This window comes from Podarcis liolepis, assembly GCF_965112155.1.
Source record: "Podarcis liolepis genome assembly, chromosome: 16".
Taxonomy (NCBI): Eukaryota; Metazoa; Chordata; class Lepidosauria; order Squamata; family Lacertidae; genus Podarcis; species Podarcis liolepis.
The window spans coordinates 30,804,360-30,825,112 of NC_139567.1; the positions used below are offsets into that span (position 1 = coordinate 30,804,360).

A 20,753-nucleotide genomic window follows, 5' to 3' on the forward strand; every position below is an offset into this window, starting at 1 on the left:
GAGCGCCGCAACCCCAGAGTCGTCTGTGACTGGACCTAATGGTCAAGGGTCCCTTTACCTTTACCCTCTCACACTGACTAGACACTGAGCTTTAGCTTGGTTGGTAGAGCGTGAGACTTACTCTCTGGGTCATGGGTTCGAGTCTCACGTTGAGCAAAAGATTCCTGCATTGCAGGGGGTTGGACTAGATGACCCTTAGGGTCCCTTCCAACTCTACAGTTCTATGATTCTATGGTTGCAGCTCTCCGGGGTTCCAGCTGCTTCCCCCTGGTCTCCCTCCTCCAACACTCTAGCCACTATGCCAGGGTTCAGCAAACTTTTTTCAGCAGGGGGCCGGTCCACTGTCCTTCAGACCTTGTGGGGGGCCGGACTATATTTTGAAAAAAATAAATGAATGACTTCCTATGCTCCACAAATAACCCAGAGATGCATTTTAAATAAAAGCACACATTCTACTCCTGTAAATACACCTGGTTCCGATTTAGAAGGCGATTGGGCCGGATCCGGCACCCGGGCCTTAGTTTGCCTACCCATGCACTACGCCATGCTGGTGCGGTCTACTCTGACTGGCAGAGGTTCGCCAGGGCACCTTACCCAGAGATGCTGCCAGGGGCTTTCTGCGCGCCAAGCAGGTGTTCCTTACCTCTGAGTTACCGCCCTTTTCCATTAAGACCCAGAGCATTAAGGCCTCCAGCCCCGAACACGGGCCGGCAGCTGCTCCCCCGGCTTTCCGAGACAGGGGTGTTTTCTGGATCCCTGCCTGGAGACGCCGGGGATTGCAAGCGGGTCCTTCTGCATTCAAAGCACGCGCGCTCTGCCACCGAGCGCAAACCCTCCCCCGGAGACCGTATACACAGCCTTATACCTCCCCCCCCCCCGCTCCGAAATGTGTACGCGAGTGTGCAAACGCATCCTGACCCTGGAATGGGGGGGGGGCGTGCACACGGCGGCAGAAACTCTGGGGAAAACACGTGATGGGAGGGAAAGCGGGGGCCCGGAGGAGGAGGAGGAGGAGGGGGTGGGCGGCTGGCGGGGGGCGGAGGGAGTTTCTCCGGCGCTCGCCGTTCCCGGCAGAGAGCTCAGATCGGCGCAGCCTCGCCGCGGAGGAGGACCCGGGAGGCGAGGCAGGAGCCAGCCGGAGCGGCGCTTCTCCCCGGGCTCGGCTCGGCGCTCGCCCGGGCCGGCTCCTGCCTCGGACGCCCCTTCGCAGGCCGGGCCTTCGGATCGCCTCCTCGGACGCCCCGGCGGAGAAGCAGGAGCGCTTTGGATTATAGCAGCGCCACCCCCCAAATCGCCCCCTAACACTTTTTGGTGTGGCGGGGCTCTCTTGTTTTCTGTCCTCTCTACTTTTTTCTCTGCCCCCCCATTTTTAATTGGGGGGATTTGATTTTTTCCTATTGGGGGCTTTGCCATTTTTATTTGGGGGGGCTCTAAGATTTTTTTTAAAAGGGGCTTTGCATCAAGACTTCCGCCGGCTGCCCTGTTCTCTCCCCACATCCATCCGTTTGTATTCCCCCCCCGCCCAGATTCCCCTCCTGCCATTATTACTGCCTAACACCCCCCAATCGCCTCCCCCCTGATTCTTTCGAACCAGTTTCGCCAGGGTTTGCACGTGGGATTCGCTCCCCCTCCCTCTCGCCCCAAGCTTCTTGATATATATTTTTTTGGTGAGGGTAGACAAAAAGGGGGGACCCTCCCCCCCTTGGGTGGAAATCTGGGGTGGCTCGAGGAAGGAGCAGGTGGGACCCCCCTCCTTGGCCCATCTCCCTCTGGACCCCCCACCTTTGTCTCCGGGGTGGCCCCGCCCCTTACCTCGCCCCCCCTTCCCCACGTCTCGGCTTGGGCTCGTCTTTCCGTTCGCACGTGCTTGGATTTCGCTTCTGCCCGCTCCACGCCTCGACCCGGATTCCGCCATGGCCGCCTCGGCGGGGAGGGCTCGCTCCGGACCCGCCGCCCTTTTCTGCTGCATCGGGGCTCTGATCAGCCATGGTGAGTTTCCCCCCTATGCCGGATGCGGAGGGAGGACGGGGCGGGTTTCGTCCCTTGGCTCCGGAGCATGCTTTTTGGAAACCAGAAACAATTTGGAAAGACAAGAGTGTCTCTGGGCCTGTGCAGAGAGCACCCCGGCCCAACTTGGATTGCATTTTGGGGGGCTAGGCGCTAGCAGACAAGCGAGCTTTTCTTTCGTGGTCCGGAAATGTAGGAGAAAGGTGTGTGTGTGGGTGTGTGTGTATATACCTCGGGGTGTGTGCAGAGTGCGTTTTGGAGCCAGCCCAACAAGCATCCGTGGAACACCCCCCCCCCCTTGAGCAGACCAAGTGTCGTGTTGGTTGTTGTCTGGGGAAACAGAGAAATATTTCGATTTCCCTTGGGCATCTGAGCATTTGCAGAGTGTATTTCGATTACCGCTGTCTGCAGAAATGTGAAGCTGATGAATGGACTTCTTGGGTCAGTGTAGCTGCTAGACTTGACGTGAGTCTCTCTGAGAGGAGTGGGGTGGCGTCCATGAACCCCAAATTCAGGCGTTTGTCTCCCTCTCTCCTCCCTCCCTTTCATTGACGCTGGAACTCCAGACTTGTTCTGAAGGAGTTCTGAAGGAGTGGGGCTCAGATCTGGGACACAACTTCAAAAAGGCGGCTCTGAAAACATGTGGAGTGGTTTGAGGCTAACAAGGAAAGGAGCACGGAGCATGTACAGAGTGCCTTCCTCTCTTTGCACCAAGGTTGAGAGCAAGCCGAGGCCTATATCAACCCCTTGATTTTAATGTTGGGTCTCAGCCTCGGTTCCATGAGCATAAGCAGAGGGCTTTCCCTCACTCCAACCATCCTGCTGTCGAAATTAACTCTTGACTGGCTGGCTTCTTAGCAGATGTGGAAAAACCCCAAAGGTTTTTCTGGTTTGTGCCCCTTTTGAAGCACTTTGGCCACCAAAAAGCAACACAGCTCTCCCCTTGCTGCTGGTCCCTGGAGCAGCTTATCTTTACAGGTAGACTACTTCTGGACCTGAAGGTTCTACATACCTTCTTTATCAACCCCCTCCCTTCCTTCTTTGCAGCAGGGGCTATTTCATTCTTGGGAGTGGGATGCTCCCTGTTCATAAGGAGAAAGAGGGGCTTGCCTCTTAGTCTTCCCTGACACAACTTTTGCTATCACGTCCTGTCTCAATGGAAGAGGTTTGTGAATATGTGCATTTATTTATTTTTTAAAAATAAGCTTAATATAATGGCAGGTTATTTGCCCCTCTGATTGGAAGAGGGAAGGGAAGAATGTCAGTGCTGGGGGGGGGAGGGGAGAGACCATGTAGACGTGGTTGAATCTGAGATCACACCCTCCCGCTCAAAGATTAATGGCTGTGAAACAAGCTTCCTCCGCTGGCTTCTCTGTGATAATTGCTGGAGTGTTTCTGAACCTCCTCCTGACTTTCTGCAGCGCCAAAAAGGACCCCTCTCCCCATTTAAACAGCCCCTTCATGGTGCGGCAGGGTCCTCAACGTGGTTCATTGGCAGGGAAGTTCCAAGCAGATAGGTCCAGGGGTTCAGCTATCTGGAATCCTTGCCCAGGATGTTTGTGTGTGGAGGCTCGCTGAGGACAAGGCACTCTGCACATGCCTAGAGGCCCTGTTGTGTTGTGGGGTTTTAAGCCCTTTCAGGGGAAGGAATCGGTACATGGCGGTGTGTCATTCGGAGTGTACACTTGCACTTGGCTTCTTGAGCTTAGACTGGCACCTTCTCTTACCCACTTCCTTTGTGTATCCCCTCTTTCCACCCCTAAAGTGCTCAAGTTGCCCCTGCCCTCACGCCAACCCTGTGAGGTACAGCAACCGTGCGCTCCTGGTAGGGATTTCAACCAGGATCTGCCCAGGCCTTCTCTGACACTCTTAAACACTACCCCACCCTGGGCTTGAAGGCGTTTACACTGAGACCCCAGCTTCATTTGTGTGGGTTTTTTTTTGGGGGGGGAGGGGACAACGACCACAGAGAGTTTGTGGGTGTCTCTTGCAACCTTGCACCTGAATCACCCCTTCCCTCTAGAACTGCAAAACTGCTAGTAGCCGCTAGGGATTTTGGCACCATCATTCTGCCCAGGGAGTGGATTCCCTGATCTGTCTGCAGTGGACCACGGACAATGCTATGTATTCAGCACCCCCCCCCTCACTTTTCCACTTTGCAAACTGGCCTTTTTGGGGTTCACTGTGCTAGGTGTGTGTGTGTCAGTCAGAGGCAGGTTGGATTGCATGAGAAACACTTCTTTCTCTGTGGTGCTTATAATACCAGGTGCAATTCAGGGCCTATGTATGGAGCAAAGGAAAACAGAAATATCACTGTGTGTTTAATATTGCTGTGTGTTTCTGGCAGATCTGGGGCAGGTGCATGGCACCCCATTTCCTCCCCCCCCATTGGTTTTTGTGTGTGCAAAGGGCTCTCTGGAAGGCACAACGTCGGGGTGGTGTTGGTGGTGTTCGTGGCGGGTGGTGCGTGTGGGACTTCTTGGAAGCAATGATTCCCCCCCCCAACACAAACACATGAAGACATTTCCTGTCGTGTAACAGTGGCTCCCTATACAAATCTTTGCACCTCTCCGTTGGGAAAGTCTGGTCTTGTACACAGCAATCGAAAAAGACGAGACTGCCTGCCTTCTTTTTTACTCATCCTTTTTGCAGGAGGAAAGGGGAGAGATCTGAGGTGGGGAGAGGGCTTTACTCGTGGGGGGGGGGACGCCGCCGTGCTGGTGAAGTTGTCAGTGGGGCTGAGCTTCCATCCCCCCTCCTCCCCGACCTGTGCATTTCAAGGGAATCTGGATTTATCACAGGTCTGGGGGGAAACCGCTCATCAGTCAAACACGTCGCTTTGCCAAAAGAGGCTGGCGATGGGTTACATCCAGGCAGAGGAATGACGGGACCTGATTTGGTCTCTCATCTGCCCATTTCTCTAACGTTGGAGAGGACCCGGTGTTTTGTCCCTGTGGACCCGAACTGAACCTGCGCCCCAGTCTTGGTGGGGGTGGCAACTTTCCCCTTTTTGCTCTGCTGCCTTCCAGTTTTCCTGCTGCTCCCGCATCACCCCTCCTGTGCACAGCCCTGTAGTGTGTCTGCTATGTTCATACAGCTAGCTATTCCAGCAGCTGCTTCTTCTCTTTGCACTGTGGAAGGGTGTGTGTTTGTGTGTGTGAGTGGGGGGGAAATCAGCTTGCTGCCCCCCTTTCCTTCCTCGCCCCCCCACACCCAGCCAAACCCCAGGAATGGGAACGGAGCCCCGAGCGACAGCAATCTATGGCATCGCATTATAAAAACGATTAATAATATATCACGGCGCAGCGTTCAAAAGCTCTGGGTCGGAGCGCGGGGCTTTACTGCCTGCGTCGCTTTCTACGCGCTTAAGTTTACAAGTAGGCTGGGAGCTCATTGGTGGGGGCCTCCTTCCCCCCTCCCTGGGCGAGCAGATGGCAGATGAGTCTGGGGATGATGGTGGGGACAGGAGCTGGCTGCAAATTGCAGCGGACTCTCCTTCTTGGCCGCGGTGATGTGTGTTCATTGGAGAGGGTTGCTATATTTAATGTTTCCGAGCTGTGATTGCTTGAGGTCGAAATCGGTGTGTATGTGTGCTTGGGGACCCACCCCACAAATAAATGCTCCCGCTCGTCTTCTCTCGCCTTGTGTATGCTTTCATATGAATCATCCCTATCTCCCACCCCCCACTCTGAATCTCAGCCCTTGAAAATTGAGAGCAATGAAAAGGAAGGCTGTTTTCTGAGCTGCAACTGGTCCTTGGTGGTGGTCACTGATAAACACGGAAGAGTGTGCTGGATCAGGCCAAGGGACAGCAGTTCTGGCAGCAGTGAACCACATGTCTCTTCTAGTGAAACCAGCAAGCAGGATTCAAGCACCAGAGCCCTCTTGCCTCCTGTGGTTTCCAGCAAGTGGTATTCAGAAGCACTGCTGCCTCCAGCTGTGGAGGTGCAGCGTAGCCTTTTGCTCTTCCATGAATTTGTCCGATCCTCTTTTAAAGCCATCCAGGTTGGTGGCTGTCACTGCCTCCTGTGGGAGGGAGTTCCATAGTTTAGCCATGTGCTGCATGAAGAAATGGTTAACTGACGGATGGAATCTGCCACCCCAAGAATGTGAGGATGGCCGAAAGAACAGACGGCTTTGGAAAAAGATGAGCTTGACAAATTCGTGGAGGACCAACCCAGCCACAGCAATTGGCCAGGATGTGACTCCTTATGCAGTGAAGGCTCAGTGGAACCCCCCTGTCCAGATGCAATATACCAGATATTTGTGGGGACAAACAAGGCTGCCAAGAAGAGTCCTTGGGCATGAAACCTGCTGGAATGCCAAAGAGGGTTTCAGTTTGGTCCACTGGAGTAGCTATATAAGGGTAGGGAACTTGCAGATGTGTTCCGGGCCCCGTGTGAACCAGCTGCCAGTAGCAGACTTTGGGCTTTAAAGTTTCAGTGGTGCCCTGTGTACTGCTAAAATTCAGCACCCCACCGCCTTTTACCTTCCATAATTCAGCGTTGTCGTGGTACCTCCTGCGATGCCCTCTCGGCTCGGCGCCCAGTGAACTGGTTGCACTCCTCTAAATCCGCCTCTGCAGCCGCACCCTCCTCATTCGCTTTCTGTTCCAGACTTTCAGTGGCTATGTGTTGCAGAAGAATCAGCAGCAGAATCCTAAGACCCAGGTGGGGAACCTGAAGCCAAGGGGCCAAATGCACCCCAGCCGCACACCCTCTTCCCAGCCACGCCTCTCACTGGCCCCAGTGTTTTTGCTTGGCTGGACTGTGTCCTTGAACTCTTGACAACACCTCTCGCTTGTCTGGCCGGGGGATCAAGAGGGGTGTGTAGAAACTCGCTTGGGTAACATGTGGATTTGTTGCTGCTCCCCTTTCCTCTCCCCGGCCGTGCTCACCGCTGGCATTTGGCCTTCCCATAAGGGGATGTAGCCCTTCTTGGACCCGCAGAAGATCCCCAGCCCTGCTGTAGAGCCTCGAACGTTGACCCTTTAATTACGGCACCAGATTTTGCAGACTCTTGTCCATTTCGTCAGATGAAAGGACCAGCATCTTCTGTCTGATGATGCAGATGGTCGTCCACATTAGCAATTATATTAGCTTTAGTGAAGCACAAATATTCTCTCTTTCTCTCTCTTTCTTGTCCCTTGATGGGAGGCCTCAGTTTAGGGACCAAAATAGCAATTTTGAGTATTATATTAATATCCAGTACAAATTTGTGGCTCGTGGCATGGCAACCATCTTGTAAATGACAGGGAACGGGATATATATAGAGTACAGCACCACTCTGTTCTCCTGCCTGGAGTGCTGTGTCCAGTTATGGGCACCTCAGTTTAAGAAGGATGTCGACAAGCTGGATGGGTGCAGAGGAGGGCGAGCGAGATGATGAAAGGGCTTGAGAACCAAGCCTTATGAGGAATGATTGATGGAGCTGGCTGTGTTTAGCCCAGATAAGAGAAGACAGAGAGGTGATGTGGTAGCCAACGACCTGAAGGGCTGTCCTGTGGAAGATGGAGCAAGCTTGTTTTCTGCTGTTCCCAATGACAAGAAAGGCGATTCAGACTAAGCATTGAGAAGCTCTTTCTGGCAGTAAGAGCTGTTTGACAGTGGCACAGATTACCTGGGAAGATGGACTCTCCTTTACTGGAGGTTTTTCAACAGAGGTTGGATGGACCACCTGCCAGGGATTCCTTAGCTGTGATTCCTGCATGGTGGTGGTGGCGGGGTTGGGCTAGATGACCCTTGTGCCCCCTTCCAACTTAATGATTCTGTGATTCTATATCTGTGAACGAAGGACCTAGAATTTAGTGGCAAGAGGCATGACCAGATTCTCTTGTGAACCAGTTCAAGCTGTTTTGGAGTAACTTTCATGGGGGGTGGGAAGCCTGTACTCCCCATCCTCTTTATTGCTGGAGGGCTTTCTTTTCCCATGGGGCATGGGGGGCTGGCGGGGTGGGGGCTTGAAGGAGAGGGAGAGGGAGAGAGAGGAGACTTGCCTCAGATTCCTGGAAACAATTTTTCCCTCTCTTATGCATCTCCAAAGAATTTGCCTTGGGGCTTAAGCTGAATCACTGCAACATCCTGTTTACACATTCCTTTAGGCTGGGTTGACAACCTGTGAACCTGCTCCCATTTGTCAGGATTCAGAAAGGGGCTGGTAGGGAGCGTGGGGTGAAGTCAGATAAAATGAAGCTATAATCCTGCCCCCCCCCCCAGTTCAAACTCTTGCAGATGTGGCCTTCCCTCGAGGCAAAAATAAAATAAAATGAGAAGCTGGTTTAACTGCAGAAGAACATAAGAAGAGCCTGCTGGATCAGGCCAGTGGCCCATACTGTCCAGCATCCTGTTCTCACCGGGGCCTCTTTCTGGACCCCCCCCCCCGCAAGCAGGATCCCAGCCCAAGAGCATTCTCCCCTCCTGTGGCTTCCAGCAACTAGTATTCAGAAGCATTGCTGCCTCCAACTGTGGAAGCCCAGCAGAGCCATCATGACTAGAAACCACCAATATCCCTCTCCTCCATGACTTGGTCTAATCCTCTTTTAGTGTGTCAACCTATGGCATGAATGATAAACATGAAGTCATCCATGGAAATGGGCATGCTGCGGGTCTAAGAGGGAACGTAATGTGATATTGGTTGATGTTTTGGTGCAGAAATGGGTTTCCATGGGGTTTAAGCAGATAAAGCAATTGACCTCCAGATCATAGCTGTCAGCGTTTCCCTTTTTTAAAGGGAAATTCCCTTATTCTGAATAGGATTCCCTGCAAGAAAAGGGAAAAGTTGACAGCTATGCTCCAGATGCCCAGACTCTCCCTGTACCCTTAACCTCTATGCTGACTTCCCTAGCCATTAAAGTTTCAACTGACACACTCTGTTTTATAGAACTCACCGCGGCTGCAATGGCTGCAAGGGTACAGAAATAAGCAAACAAACTATGGGAAGGTGTTGGTCCCTACAGCAGGGATGGGGAAACACCCGCAGCCCTCCAGATATTTTTGGCATCCAACTCCCATCATCCCTGGACCATTGGGTATGTCGGCTGGGGACTGATGGGAGTTGGAGTCCCACAATATTCGGAAGCGCACAGATCTTTCCCATGCAAGTGCTAGAGTGAAGTTGCTTCCAAAGTGAGCTAGGAGATTCCGTGTTGACGTTGTCCTTCACTCTTAAGAACCTCAGAACTTAAGAAGGGTCTTGCTGGATCAGGCCAATGGCCCATCTAGTCCAGCACCCTGTTCTCACAGTGGGAAACCTCCAAGCAGGATTTGTGCACAAGAGCTCTTGCCCCTCCTGTGGTTCCCAGCAACCTGCTTCTGAGATATTTTGGGTTTCTGACTGACAGCTTGATGGCCTGTGTGAAATTTGCCTCAGAGAGCTTTTTTGGGCTCCATCCTGTTAGCGGTGCACCTTTGCGAAAGGCGAAGGCTCAGGTCTTCAAATGCATTTGTAGCAGGTTCTTAAAATCAATTGATGGCCCTCCAGGAAAAATAAGAGTTGTAAGTGCAACCCCTGCCAGCTTCCTCGTGTTGCGTGTCATAAGCGATCAGATGCGCTTGATCTGAAGTCTGTTCCTCATCCTCCACAGAGTCGTCCGCATTTGGAAATGGCTTTCTTTCACTCCCCTAACCTGGCACCCTCTGGGTGTTGTTGGGCTGCGAGTTCGAGTCCTGCAGCATCGTCTGGAGGAAGGCCACGGACTCCTCCCTCCCTGCCTTAGTTGTTGTTGAGTAGAGCATGAGACTCTTAATCTCAGAGTCCTGGGTTCGAGCCCTACCTTGGGCAAAAGATTCCTGCATTGCAAGGGGTTGAGCTAGATGACCCTCGGGGTCCCTTCCGACTCTACAAGTCTATGATTCTATGATTCCCATCTGAGTTCCCTGTCTCCCCTCCCATCTATGGTGAAACTGATAAAGGTTGTTGTCGTTATATGTATTTATATCCTGCCATTGTCTCAATTTGGGATTCAAGGCTGCTTGCAGCATTATAAAATGCCAAGTAATAGAAACCCAAACTAGTTTAAAATGTTCTTGCATTCAGGGAGGAGAGGGTTGTTGATGGCTGCTAGCCAGAGTTAGAAACTCAGATATACAGAATAAGCTAATTTCCAAATGCTGCCTTAAACCTCCGTTACGGTCATTGCTACAGAATGTCTAGGTGCCATTTATCAAGATGATTATCGCTTTATATTTTAAAGGAAAAAATCACAAAGTGGTTGACGACACACTGAAACATTCAAGCCATCCAGAATAAAAGGAATTTAAGTTTCAAGGGAAATATTTCAGATCCTTCTCTAAGGGACATTTGGCTCCCCCCATATTTATTTACCTACTTAATTTATAGAGCTGCCACGTAGCAGAGGTACTCTAGGAAGCCAGTGTGGTGTAGTGGTGAGAGTATCAGACTAAGACCTGGGAGATCAGGGTTCAAATCCCCACTCAGCCATGAAGCTCACCTTGGAGTCACTCACAGCCTCTGAACCTCCCTCACAGGGTCATTGTCGGGATTAACTCAAGAGGGGGGTGAACCATGCACTCCTTGGAGAAAAAAGTGGGATATAGGTGCAATAAATAAGCTCTTCTGCTTACCTGGTTAAGAACGCTGACATGTTAATCTCTTTCAGTTTCACCGTAGGGCAGAGATGGGGGAAGGGGATGGAAATTATGGTGTGGGGTGTGTGTGTTTGAGGGGAGCAGGAGGAGGAAGATAATGCAGAGAGTTGAGGGGGTGCCGGAAGGAGTTTTCACACCCCCATAGTATTGCCAGCTGTGTCATGGGGGGGGGGGGAGTTGTATCTGAATTTAGCTGTGCTGGCTGGTATCTGGGCAGGTGAGGAAATATCCCATTTTGTGCCACCTGGAGAGGGAGCTTGCTGCTCTTTAAAGAAGCAAAATCAAAACCTATAAACAGTGACAATGGACGTTAACTGAATGGGTGAAGGTTCCTGAATGCTCATTAAAGCGTATTAAAATATACATGTGTCTTGGGCCCAAGGAAGGACATGAAATTCTGGTCATAAAATTCTGAACGGCTTTGCTCTTGCTTCCGCAGTCGGCTGCAGTGATGCCTCTGAATGCTGGTTGCTGGAAGCCGCAGGAGGAGAGAGAGCGCTCTTGGGCCCCGATCCTGCTTTTGGGCTCCCCAGGGGGGCATCTGATTGGTCTCTGTCAGAGCAGGGTGCTGGACTAGATGGGCCATTGGCCTGACCCAGCAGGCTCTTAAGTTCTTATGAATCATATGGAAAGTGGGACTCCCCCCCCCCTGTTCCTCATAATACTAAAACTTGAGGGGAAGCTGATGAAACGTGGGCCTTATGTTCAGAACTCACAGAAAGGGAGGGAGTACTGGGTACTCCCTCATACCATACAAGGGCAAACTTATGGAACTCACTGCCACAAGACACTAGTGGACACTAGTTAAGTTTGTGTCCTTCTGCACACGGTTTCGAATGGAGTGGTGGGATCCTGGAATGCACCGCTTCAGATGGCAGGGATTTGGGTGCATTTGTATTGCACAAACATATGAAACATAGAGGCCTTGTAGTTTGAAGACACACTGCAGGTCATCTAATGCAGCCCTCCTAGTCAATGCAAGATGCAGCTCCAGCAAATGGCCGTCAAGTCCTTGCTCCTGCGAGGAAATCCTGCAGCCTCTCAGGGCATCCCGTGTCACGGTCAAACAGTGTTTGCTGTTAGGACATTTCTCCCAACACTCTGCCGATATTCGCTTCTGTTCCCTGACCGGGAGCAAGCCTGCTGTTGCACATATGCTGCAGAATAGCCCTTCGGATAAGAGCCACATGAAAAACAAAGGAAGCTCAAAAACCAAAACACAGTTCCTTTCGCGGAGCTGCGCTCTGCCTGGTGGAGCCTCCACAGTCAAGGAGAGTGTAGCCGCGAGGAGCGGACAAGAAGGCAAAACGAGGACACCTTTCTGCCTCGATTTGCCGCTGCATCTCTATAGAGACATGGGCTGGGCATTGCTGGAGGCCAAAATGGTGGGTAAATCTAGCCTTGTAGTGGCTGGTTAAAAACACCAACCCTCCCTTCTCTGTCTTCTCCTCCTCTCTCCATCCCTCCCTCCCTACTGCGTAGGTGAGAATATGGCACTCGCTGGCTGCTGGGGAAATGGACTGACCTGCCATCTTTATCAAGCGGGAGCATCATAAAGCACAGGCGCCTTGCCAACTCCCGCTCTCCTCTGATGAGATCGCCAGGGCCATATATCACCTCCCCCTCCCCCTCCGAGAGAGCGTGACGCTAAAATATTCCAGATGCCCACTTTTATTTCCTGTCAGCCCTGCAGCTCTTTCTGCACCTGGGGGGCTGGGAAGGAGGGAGGAGAAGAGAGGAAGAGGAACAGATATAGAACATGGGGAGAGGTAATTGCAGAGATGTTATTTGTTGGAGCAATCGGTCAGGAAAAATTGTGTTGCTTCCCACCCCCTCTCCCCAGCCCGCTGCCTTTTGCTAGTTTCCACCACCCCCACCACCACCGCAGGCCGTATGCATGCTGGGAACCGGGCCTGATTTCAGCCTCAGAGAAAACCAGCATCTGTTTGAGAAGGCCAGTAGATGGGGGTGTGTATTAAATTTGGTGGCCAGATGATGGTCTCTGCATATTCTCTCCCTCTCCAGCCCATGCCTCTTCCTATGTTGTCACTAATGGTCATCCGCAGAGGATATTCTTCTGGGTTTTTTGGGGGGAGGGTCAGTCTGGATGGTGCCCTGAGCCCCCTCCAATCCTTGGGGCCCTGAGGGTTAGAATGTGATAGAGGATTCTGTCGCTGAAATCTTCAGGCAAGTTTCTTTGTAAGATGGCGGCTGGCCACTTCAGTGTCCTCCTCAGCATCCCAAAAGAATGAGTTCATCTGCAAGAGTTGCACCTAAGTGATGGTTCCCCTCAGGCTAAGGAGGGCATTTCCTTTCACCCTCCTCACCTAGCTGCTAGGTAGGAGACCAAGTGTCGGCATGGAGTGGGTGAACTGAGCTAGAAACAACCTGGAAGCTGGAGAGACATAAGACCTGCTTGCTCTGTGCTGGATCTAAAAATGTGACTAATGGAAAAGCTAGATCTGTTGGGGTGCTGATGTTGCGAGCCCCTCCATCTTATGCTGATCTTCTTCTTTTTCTTCTTTGGCAATCCCTCATAGCCGAGGAAGATGGTCTTCCATGAACACAGTTTTAACAGTGAGTCCATAAGTAACTGTGGAGGCCAATTCTGGATCCACATGTCCTTCCACAGTGGGGACATAGGTTTCTAGACAAGAGTTGATCACGGGGAGGGTTTGCCAAGCGTGCCTTCGTCTTAGCACATTTCTCCCTTTCATCCTGAGTTCAAGCATCTTCAGAGCCCATGACACCTTTGGTAAAGGCTGTTCTCCAACTGGAGCTCTTGCAGACCAGTGTTTCCCAGTCGTTGGTGTTTATACTACATTTTTTAAGATTTGCCTTGAAAGAGTCTTTAAACCTCTTTTGTTGACCACCAACATTACGCTTTCCATTTTAAAATTCGGAATAGAGTAGTTGCTTTGGAAGACGATAATCAGGCATCCGAGCAACAAGACCAGTCCAGCGAAGTTGATGTTGAAGAATCATTGCTTTGACACTGGTGAATATATATGTGTGTGTGTATATATATGTGTAAATAAAACCATATATCCTAAAGACACCACGGTCTCCACTGACCTTCATCCAAGGAAACCAGACCTGGGCAAATGCACAGAACCCCCAGAGTCTCTCCTTGCTTGGAAATTGGGGTGGCGTGTGATAATATTTAGGGGAAGGCTAGATGTGTTCCTGCTTGTTAGCACCACCAGCAACAATTTCAGACCTTGACTGCAGACGTCACTCTGCAGCCAGCCAGCCAAGGCTCACGAGTCAAGCCTTTTAATTTCAATTTCTACCATTTGCAGCCCACTCCTCATTAAAATCAACCAGAGACAGAACTACTGGCACTTCCTTAATTGCAGTTAACAATGGCGGGGGAGCATTAGAACATTGTGGACAGAATGTAGGAAGCAGAATGCAGGAAGATTCAGCAGCGATAGAAGAGAGTCCTTCTTCATGCAGTGCAGAGTTAAACTGTGGAACTCTCTCCCACTGGAGGCAGGGATGGCCACCAACTTGAACGGCTTTAAAAGAGGATTGGACAAATTAATGGAGGAGAGGGCTGTCAATGGTTCTGCTCTGCCTCCACAGCTGGAGGCAGCAGTGAGGTTGGAGGTTGCTAGAAAACACAGTAAAGGAGTGCCTTGTGCACGAATCCTGCTTATGAGTTTCCCACAGGCAACTGAACGGCCATTGTGATGCTCAACTAGATGGGCCACTGCCTGATCCAGCAGGCTTGTCTTACGATCATAGATCCAGGTAGGGTTGCTTATTTACACTTCTTGAAATACGCCATGGACCGAAAGCTTAGCTATCTTTCTGAGCATCGTGTGTGTGGAAGAAAAAAATGTTGTGCTCCAAATTGCTCCAGCGAGTGATAGCTGGGATAGCACAGTTGGTAGAGCACGAAACTCTTAATCTCAGGGTCCCGGGTTTGAGCCCCACCTTGCACAAAAGATTCTTGCATTGCGCTAGATGATCCTTGTGATCCCTTGCAACTTTACAATTCCATGATTCTATACCCCAAAATGCATCTTATTAGGTGAAACCGCATACAAGAATGTCTTCAGTTAGAAGGAATGCTTGCTAACAGCTGATGAATATCCGTGAAGCCTTTCTTTTTTTAATCAAAAACAGTGGCTAAATGATGTGGGAATGTGCCGAAGTGAGAGAGCAAAGGAGATGGGCCTATTTTTCTATTGCAGCAAAGAGTTTAGAAGCTGCATGTAGGATTCTTCCCCAGCTGATGCCTTAATCGAGATGGAGGAATATGCAGGCACAACCGCCGAGCTTTTACCAACCAACATATAAGCCAGACGTAGCCAATGTGGTACTCTCTCAAGGTGCTGTTGGACTACAACACCCATCAGCCGCTGTCAGCATGGCCAGTGTCCAGGGATGAAGGGAGTTGTAGTCCAGCAGTGCAGGGTTCTAGCTGTAGAGGCTGCTGGGGATTGAACCTGGGACCTTCTGCATTCAAAGCAGTTGCTCTGCCACTGAGCTACAGCCCTTGAGTAGCTCAATAGCTGTTCAGTGGGGGAGTTTGCCTCCTGGCATGGGAGAGTCTGCTGGAACCATCATGGGGAAGCTTTTCCACCTGCCTTGCCCTACTTGCTGCCTGGGTGGTGTTATTTATTTTGCCCGTCTTTGGATGCTTAGCATTTTGTTGCAGCGTTAGAAATCCCCCAGGGGCCAGGAGTGTTTTGCAACTGGCGTGGGTCCAATTGCAACTGTGGAGATCCCTGGATCCCAGGTTGACGAGATACATCTCCATCTGGTTGGCCCCTCCAGCTCTCTTAAGCAGGTCAGCAGAAGAGCTTATTCCTTGCATTTATATCCCACCTTTTCCTCCAAGGAGTGCGTGGTTCACCCCTCTCTTCAGTTAATCCCTACAATGACCCTGTGAGGGAGGTTAGGAGGCTGTGACTGACTCCAAGGTCACCCGGTGAGCTTCCTGACTGAGTGGGGATTTGAACCCTGAACTCCCGGATACTAGTCCGACACTCTAACCACTACACTACACTGGCTTCCTAGAGTACGTCTGCTGTGGGGAAGCTATATAAATTAAACAAGCAAATAAATTAATATGGGGGAAGAAAAATGTCACTTCGAGAAGGATCTGAAATATTTCCCTTGAAGCTTGAAATTGTTCTGTTCTGGATTGTTTTATGTTCTGATGTGCTGTAAACCACTTTGAGATTTTTTCCTTTAAAATATGAAGTTTTACAGAAATGAAATGAAAGATAATAATACTAATTTAAAAAAATTATGGGGGTGGGGAGGGGAAATGGTGCCTAGACGTTCTTGTTGTGGTGACCACACCTAGGTTTAAGGTGCCATTTGGCCATTACCTATGGCTACCAGATTTTTTTCAATGAATCCGGGGACACTTTTTTTTTTAAGCTGAGTAGCAACAGGGAGTCAGTAGTGGGGATGGTGAGGCAAAAGACCCTGGGCCCAAACACACATGCATATTGTATAAAGGTGCAAAGCCCTTCTTTCGCACCCTGTGAAACATAAATGTTTTTTAAAAACGGCAATGGCGTGCCACCCACCTGTGACTTCTGAGCCTCCCCCGATATCCTCCCCCCTCTCCCCTTTATTTTGACTGATTGGGGGAGGCTCGGGAGTCGCAGGCAGGCAGCCGTTGCCAGTTTTTGAAAAACTCCGTCCATTTATGTTTCACAGGGTGCGAAAGAAGGGCTTTGCACCTTGCCTGGCAGAGAAAGTTGCGCGCCTTGTGTCCCTCCTGGGCAACGGCCACCCACTTGCGACTCCTGAACCTCCCCTAATCTGTCAAAACAAAGGGGGAAGGGGGCAGGAGATCTGTACCGCCGGACATCCCTGGTTCCCATTTGGCAGTGGTGGCAGCAGGAAGCAGCTCCCGAAGCCAGCCAGAGCCAACTGCGCTACCAGGCTGGCTCCGGGCTGCTGAGGCTGCCGCTGCCACGTTTCCCGGGGACAGATTTGCAAATCCGGGGACTGTCCCCGGGAACTGGGGACACCTGGTAACCCAACCATTATCCTATATTTCAAGAGTTTCTAACACTGGTTTGTTGTTAGGCATCGTTTCAGTGTTTAGTAACATGAGAGGCTTGCTTGCCTTCCTGATATTACTGTGAATTCTTTTTGTGTACATGGTGCTCTGCTTTGCACCTGTTCCTGCATTATCTTGGCATGTTGTTACGCCTTATATTTTGTGTGTCGTGGGGAGCGGCTTTGAGGGTGCTTCTGGCGTGGAGAAGCGGTACCCGAATAAACTCCTGAGCAGAAGGATGGAAAAGGCTTCGGCACCTTTTGTGACCCCCACAGTGGCAGCTCTCCTTGAATTGGAAGGGGAAAGGAGGAATGCAGCTTCAGTTCCCGAAGCTTGGCACAGGGAAGGAAAGCCCCCCCCCCCGGAGCTGCTTGGCAGAGTAGCCACAGCTTCTCCATTCCAGCAGGGATTGCCACGCTGGGCAGTTATCCAGATGGCAAAGCACTGCAGCGATGCCCTTGGCTGCCTGGAAGGTTGAGCTGCCTGGCAGAATTGCAGCCTCCTCTGGGGGAGGGACGTTGGCGGCAGTGTTAGAAACTCAGGTATTTGAGCCAGGCGCCAAATGGTACTTTAAACCAAGGGTACAGTCGCCAAAATGGAACATCTGGTTGCCATTTGGGGGCAGGTATAGGTAAAGGGACCCCTGACCATTAGGTCCAGTCGTGGCCGACTCTGGGGTTGCGGCGCTCATCTCGCTTTTTTGGCCGAGGGAGCCAGCATACAGCTTCCGGGTCATGTGGCCAGCATGACTAAGCCGCTTCTGGTGAACCAGAGCAGCACACGGAAACGCCGTTTACCTTCCCGCCGGAGCGGTACCTACTTGCACTTTGACATGTTTTCAAACTGCTAGGTTGGCAGGAGCAGGGACCGAGCAATGGGAGCTCACCCCGTCGCGGGGATTCGAACCGCCGATCTTCTGATCGGCAAGTCCTAGGCTCTGTGGTTTAACCCACAGCGCCACCTGCATCCCATATTTGGGGGCAAGACGGCTCTAAAGTCTTATTTTTCACACGATGGACTGACTGCAATGGATTCTCCGTTCAACATCTGGCTATTTCAGATGACAGTCTTGAGCTAGGTTAAGAGCTTTGAGAACTTACAAGAAGAAAAGTTGCTTGATCCAGGGACAGTCGAGATATATAAAATGGTCAGTTCCTACCTCTTAATGGTGACGCCCACCATTCATAATGTAGGGATATTCTTCACAACTTTGAGCAGGGCAGTGGGGTGGGGTAACTGAAGTCAAGCGGCCATAATTAACTAGAACATTGTTCGCTGCTCCTGCACAGGCTGCAACGAAAAAGTGTCTTTGCTTCCTGGAATTCGTTCTGATGGTGCAGATAAAATATACCTGATGAAATTCTGCAGGACGTGGTCTTGGTGTACGAAAACAGTCTAGATCCAATGATACCTGCCCGCCCGCCGGCATGCATCACCAGATGGTGGAGATGTCAGGCGCCATCCTGCCCCCCGGGCATCTTCACTTGGTCGCAAAGGACTGATCATCAGTTGCAAAATGCACTTAAAGGTAAAGGGACCCCTGACCGTTAGGTCCAGTTGTGGACGACTCTGGGGTTGCCGCGCTCATCTCGCTTTATTGGCTGAGGGAGCTGGTGTGCAGCTTCCGGGTCATGTGGCCAGCATGACTAAGCTGCTTCTGGCGAACCAGAGCAGCGCACGGAAACACCGTTTACCTTCCCGCCGGAGTGGTACCTATTTATCTACAGTGGTACCTCGGGTTAAGTACTTAATTAGTTCCGGAGGTCCGATCTTAACCTGAAACTGTTCTTAAGCTGAAGTACCACTTTAGCTAATGAGGCCTCCTGCTGCCGCCGTGCCGCCGGAGCACGATTTCTGTTCTTATCCTGAAGCAAAGTTCTTAACCTGAAGCATTATTTCTGGGTTAGCGGAGTCTGTAACCTGAAACGTATGTAATGTGAAGCGTATGTAACCCGAGGTACCACTGTACTTGCACTTTGACATGCTTGATTGATTGATTTGATTTATTACGGCCATTGACATGCTTTTGAACTGCTAGGTTGGCAGGAGCAGGGACCGAGCAATGGGATTTGAACCGTCTACCTTCTGATTGACAAGCCCTAGGCTCTGTGCTTTAACCCACAACTCCATTTGTGTCCCACACAAAATGCACTTAGCGCCTGGCTAATTTTGAACACTGGTTGGCGGGCAAGGAGATGGCCTGTGCCGTTGCGCCTCCCCAGAGAACGGGACGCTGGACAAGATGAGCCATTGACCTGTCCCATCAGGGCTCCTCATATGTTTTGAAGGAGAGCTGAAATTGCGCAAGCTGTCCTTTCCTTCTGAGAGCGTGTGGCAGCTTGGATTCCTTCAGTCGCACATTCCCTCACACCTCCTTGAAGCTCTCCAAAAATGGAACTTTTGTGGGGGGTTTTGAGCTGCTATTTTTGTCCTTCTCTACAGTTTGTTGATATAGCAGGCTCCAGGGTGTGTGTGTGTGTGTGTGTAGTGCTTTTCGCAGACGGGTATTCACATTTATTTATTTATTGTTTCTGTTTAATTGAGGAACTCAGTAGTTTCTCCAACTTTCCTGTCTTTGGGGAATCCCTTCCAACCGGATTTGTCTACAGAGGGGACACTGAGCATCTGCTAGTCCTGAGGCAGAGGAATCTGGGATGTATTTTATGATATACATGTGCAGTACACATAGGGGCTCTCTTGGGGTACTATGATCTCCCCAAAATATCATAACATTGGAGCAGGACTGCCTGATAGCTGTCCCCCCTCCACCGCCCACCTTGTTGCACACCTGACTTTTCTCCAAGCAAAAGGTTGGTGGTTTGAGTCCACCCAGGGATAGCTGTGGGCAGGATTCCAGCATTACATTGGGGTTGGACTGGATGGCCCTCAGGGTCCCTTGCAACTCTATAATCCTATGATTTATATCCTGCCTTTTCCTCCAAGGAGCTGAATGGGTCTCCCCCTTCCTCATTTAATCTCCATGGCAACCCTTGAGCCTGGGAGACCCGGGTTCAAATCCCCACTCAGCCATGAATCTAGCTGGTGATCTTGGGACAGTCCCTGCCTCTCAGCCTAGCCCACCTCGCAGGGTTGTGTGGAGATGAAGTGAGGGAGGGGATAGCCATATATTGCCACCTTGCGCTCCTTGGAGGAAAAGGTGGGATACAAATACAATCAATAAACAAGAAAATAAGTAACACAGTGATGCTGCCCTGACAGAAGATATCAAATTCAATCCTAGAAATGGAGAAGAGCGTCATTCTGGGCACATTTCAGAGCAAATTAACATAGACTGCAGTCACACAGCTGTCTGTTTCTCTGACATTTCCCTTACTGTTAACTTCCACATTATTATATTATATTATATTATATTATATTATATTATATTATATTATATTATATTATATTATATTCCATTGCTAACAACCCAAAAGTGCAGTAGCAAGATATTGTATCATAAAGAAGGCTGATCGCCAAAGAATTGATGCTTTTGAATTATGGTGCTGGAGGAGACTCTTGAAAGTCCCATGGACTGCAAGAAGATCAAACCTATTCATTCTTAAGGAAATCAGCCCTGAGTGCTCACTGGAAGGACAGATCGTGAAGCTGAGGCTCCAATACTTTGGCCACCTCACGAGAAGAGAAGACTCCCTGGAAAAGACCCTGATGTTGGGAAAGATGGAGGGCACAAGGAGAAGGGGACGACAGAGGACGAGATGGTTGGACAATGCTCTCGAAGCTACCAGCATGAGTTTGACCAAACTGCGGGAGGCAGCGGAAGACAGGAGGGCCTGGCGTGCTCTGATCCATGGGGTCACGACTAGTCGGACACAGCTAAATGACTAAACAACAACAGCAACAACAACCAAGGTCCACATGTTCTTAGAACACAAATGACATGTGTGGATTTTTCCGAAGGTTTTCCATTGCTGGGCTGTTGAAATCCTAGCTGCCCCTGAAACCCAGGTCAAAGGTTCTTCAGCAGTATTTCCAGTCCACACATGCAGTAACACTGCAATCTCGGGGAGGCCTGAGCAGGCGATTGAATTATTTTAGATATTTATTTAAATTGGCGTTCCTGGAAAAGTTTAGCGCTTGTGTTGGCG

The 20,753-nt window shown here is 50.7% G+C and overlaps 1 protein-coding gene across 1 annotated transcript in view; it reads left to right on the forward strand.

Annotated features, from left to right (window-relative positions):
- Positions 1 to 1,094: 1,094 nt before the first annotated feature.
- Positions 1,095 to 20,753, forward strand: part of TMEM132E (transmembrane protein 132E) — a 124,588-nt gene continuing 104,929 nt past the window's right edge. Inside the window, exon 1 of the mRNA XM_083479192.1 lies at positions 1,095 to 1,989. Within this exon, the coding sequence (XP_083335318.1) occupies positions 1,914 to 1,989 (76 nt within the window). The 5' untranslated portion in view covers positions 1,095 to 1,913. The remainder of the gene's footprint in view (positions 1,990 to 20,753) is intronic.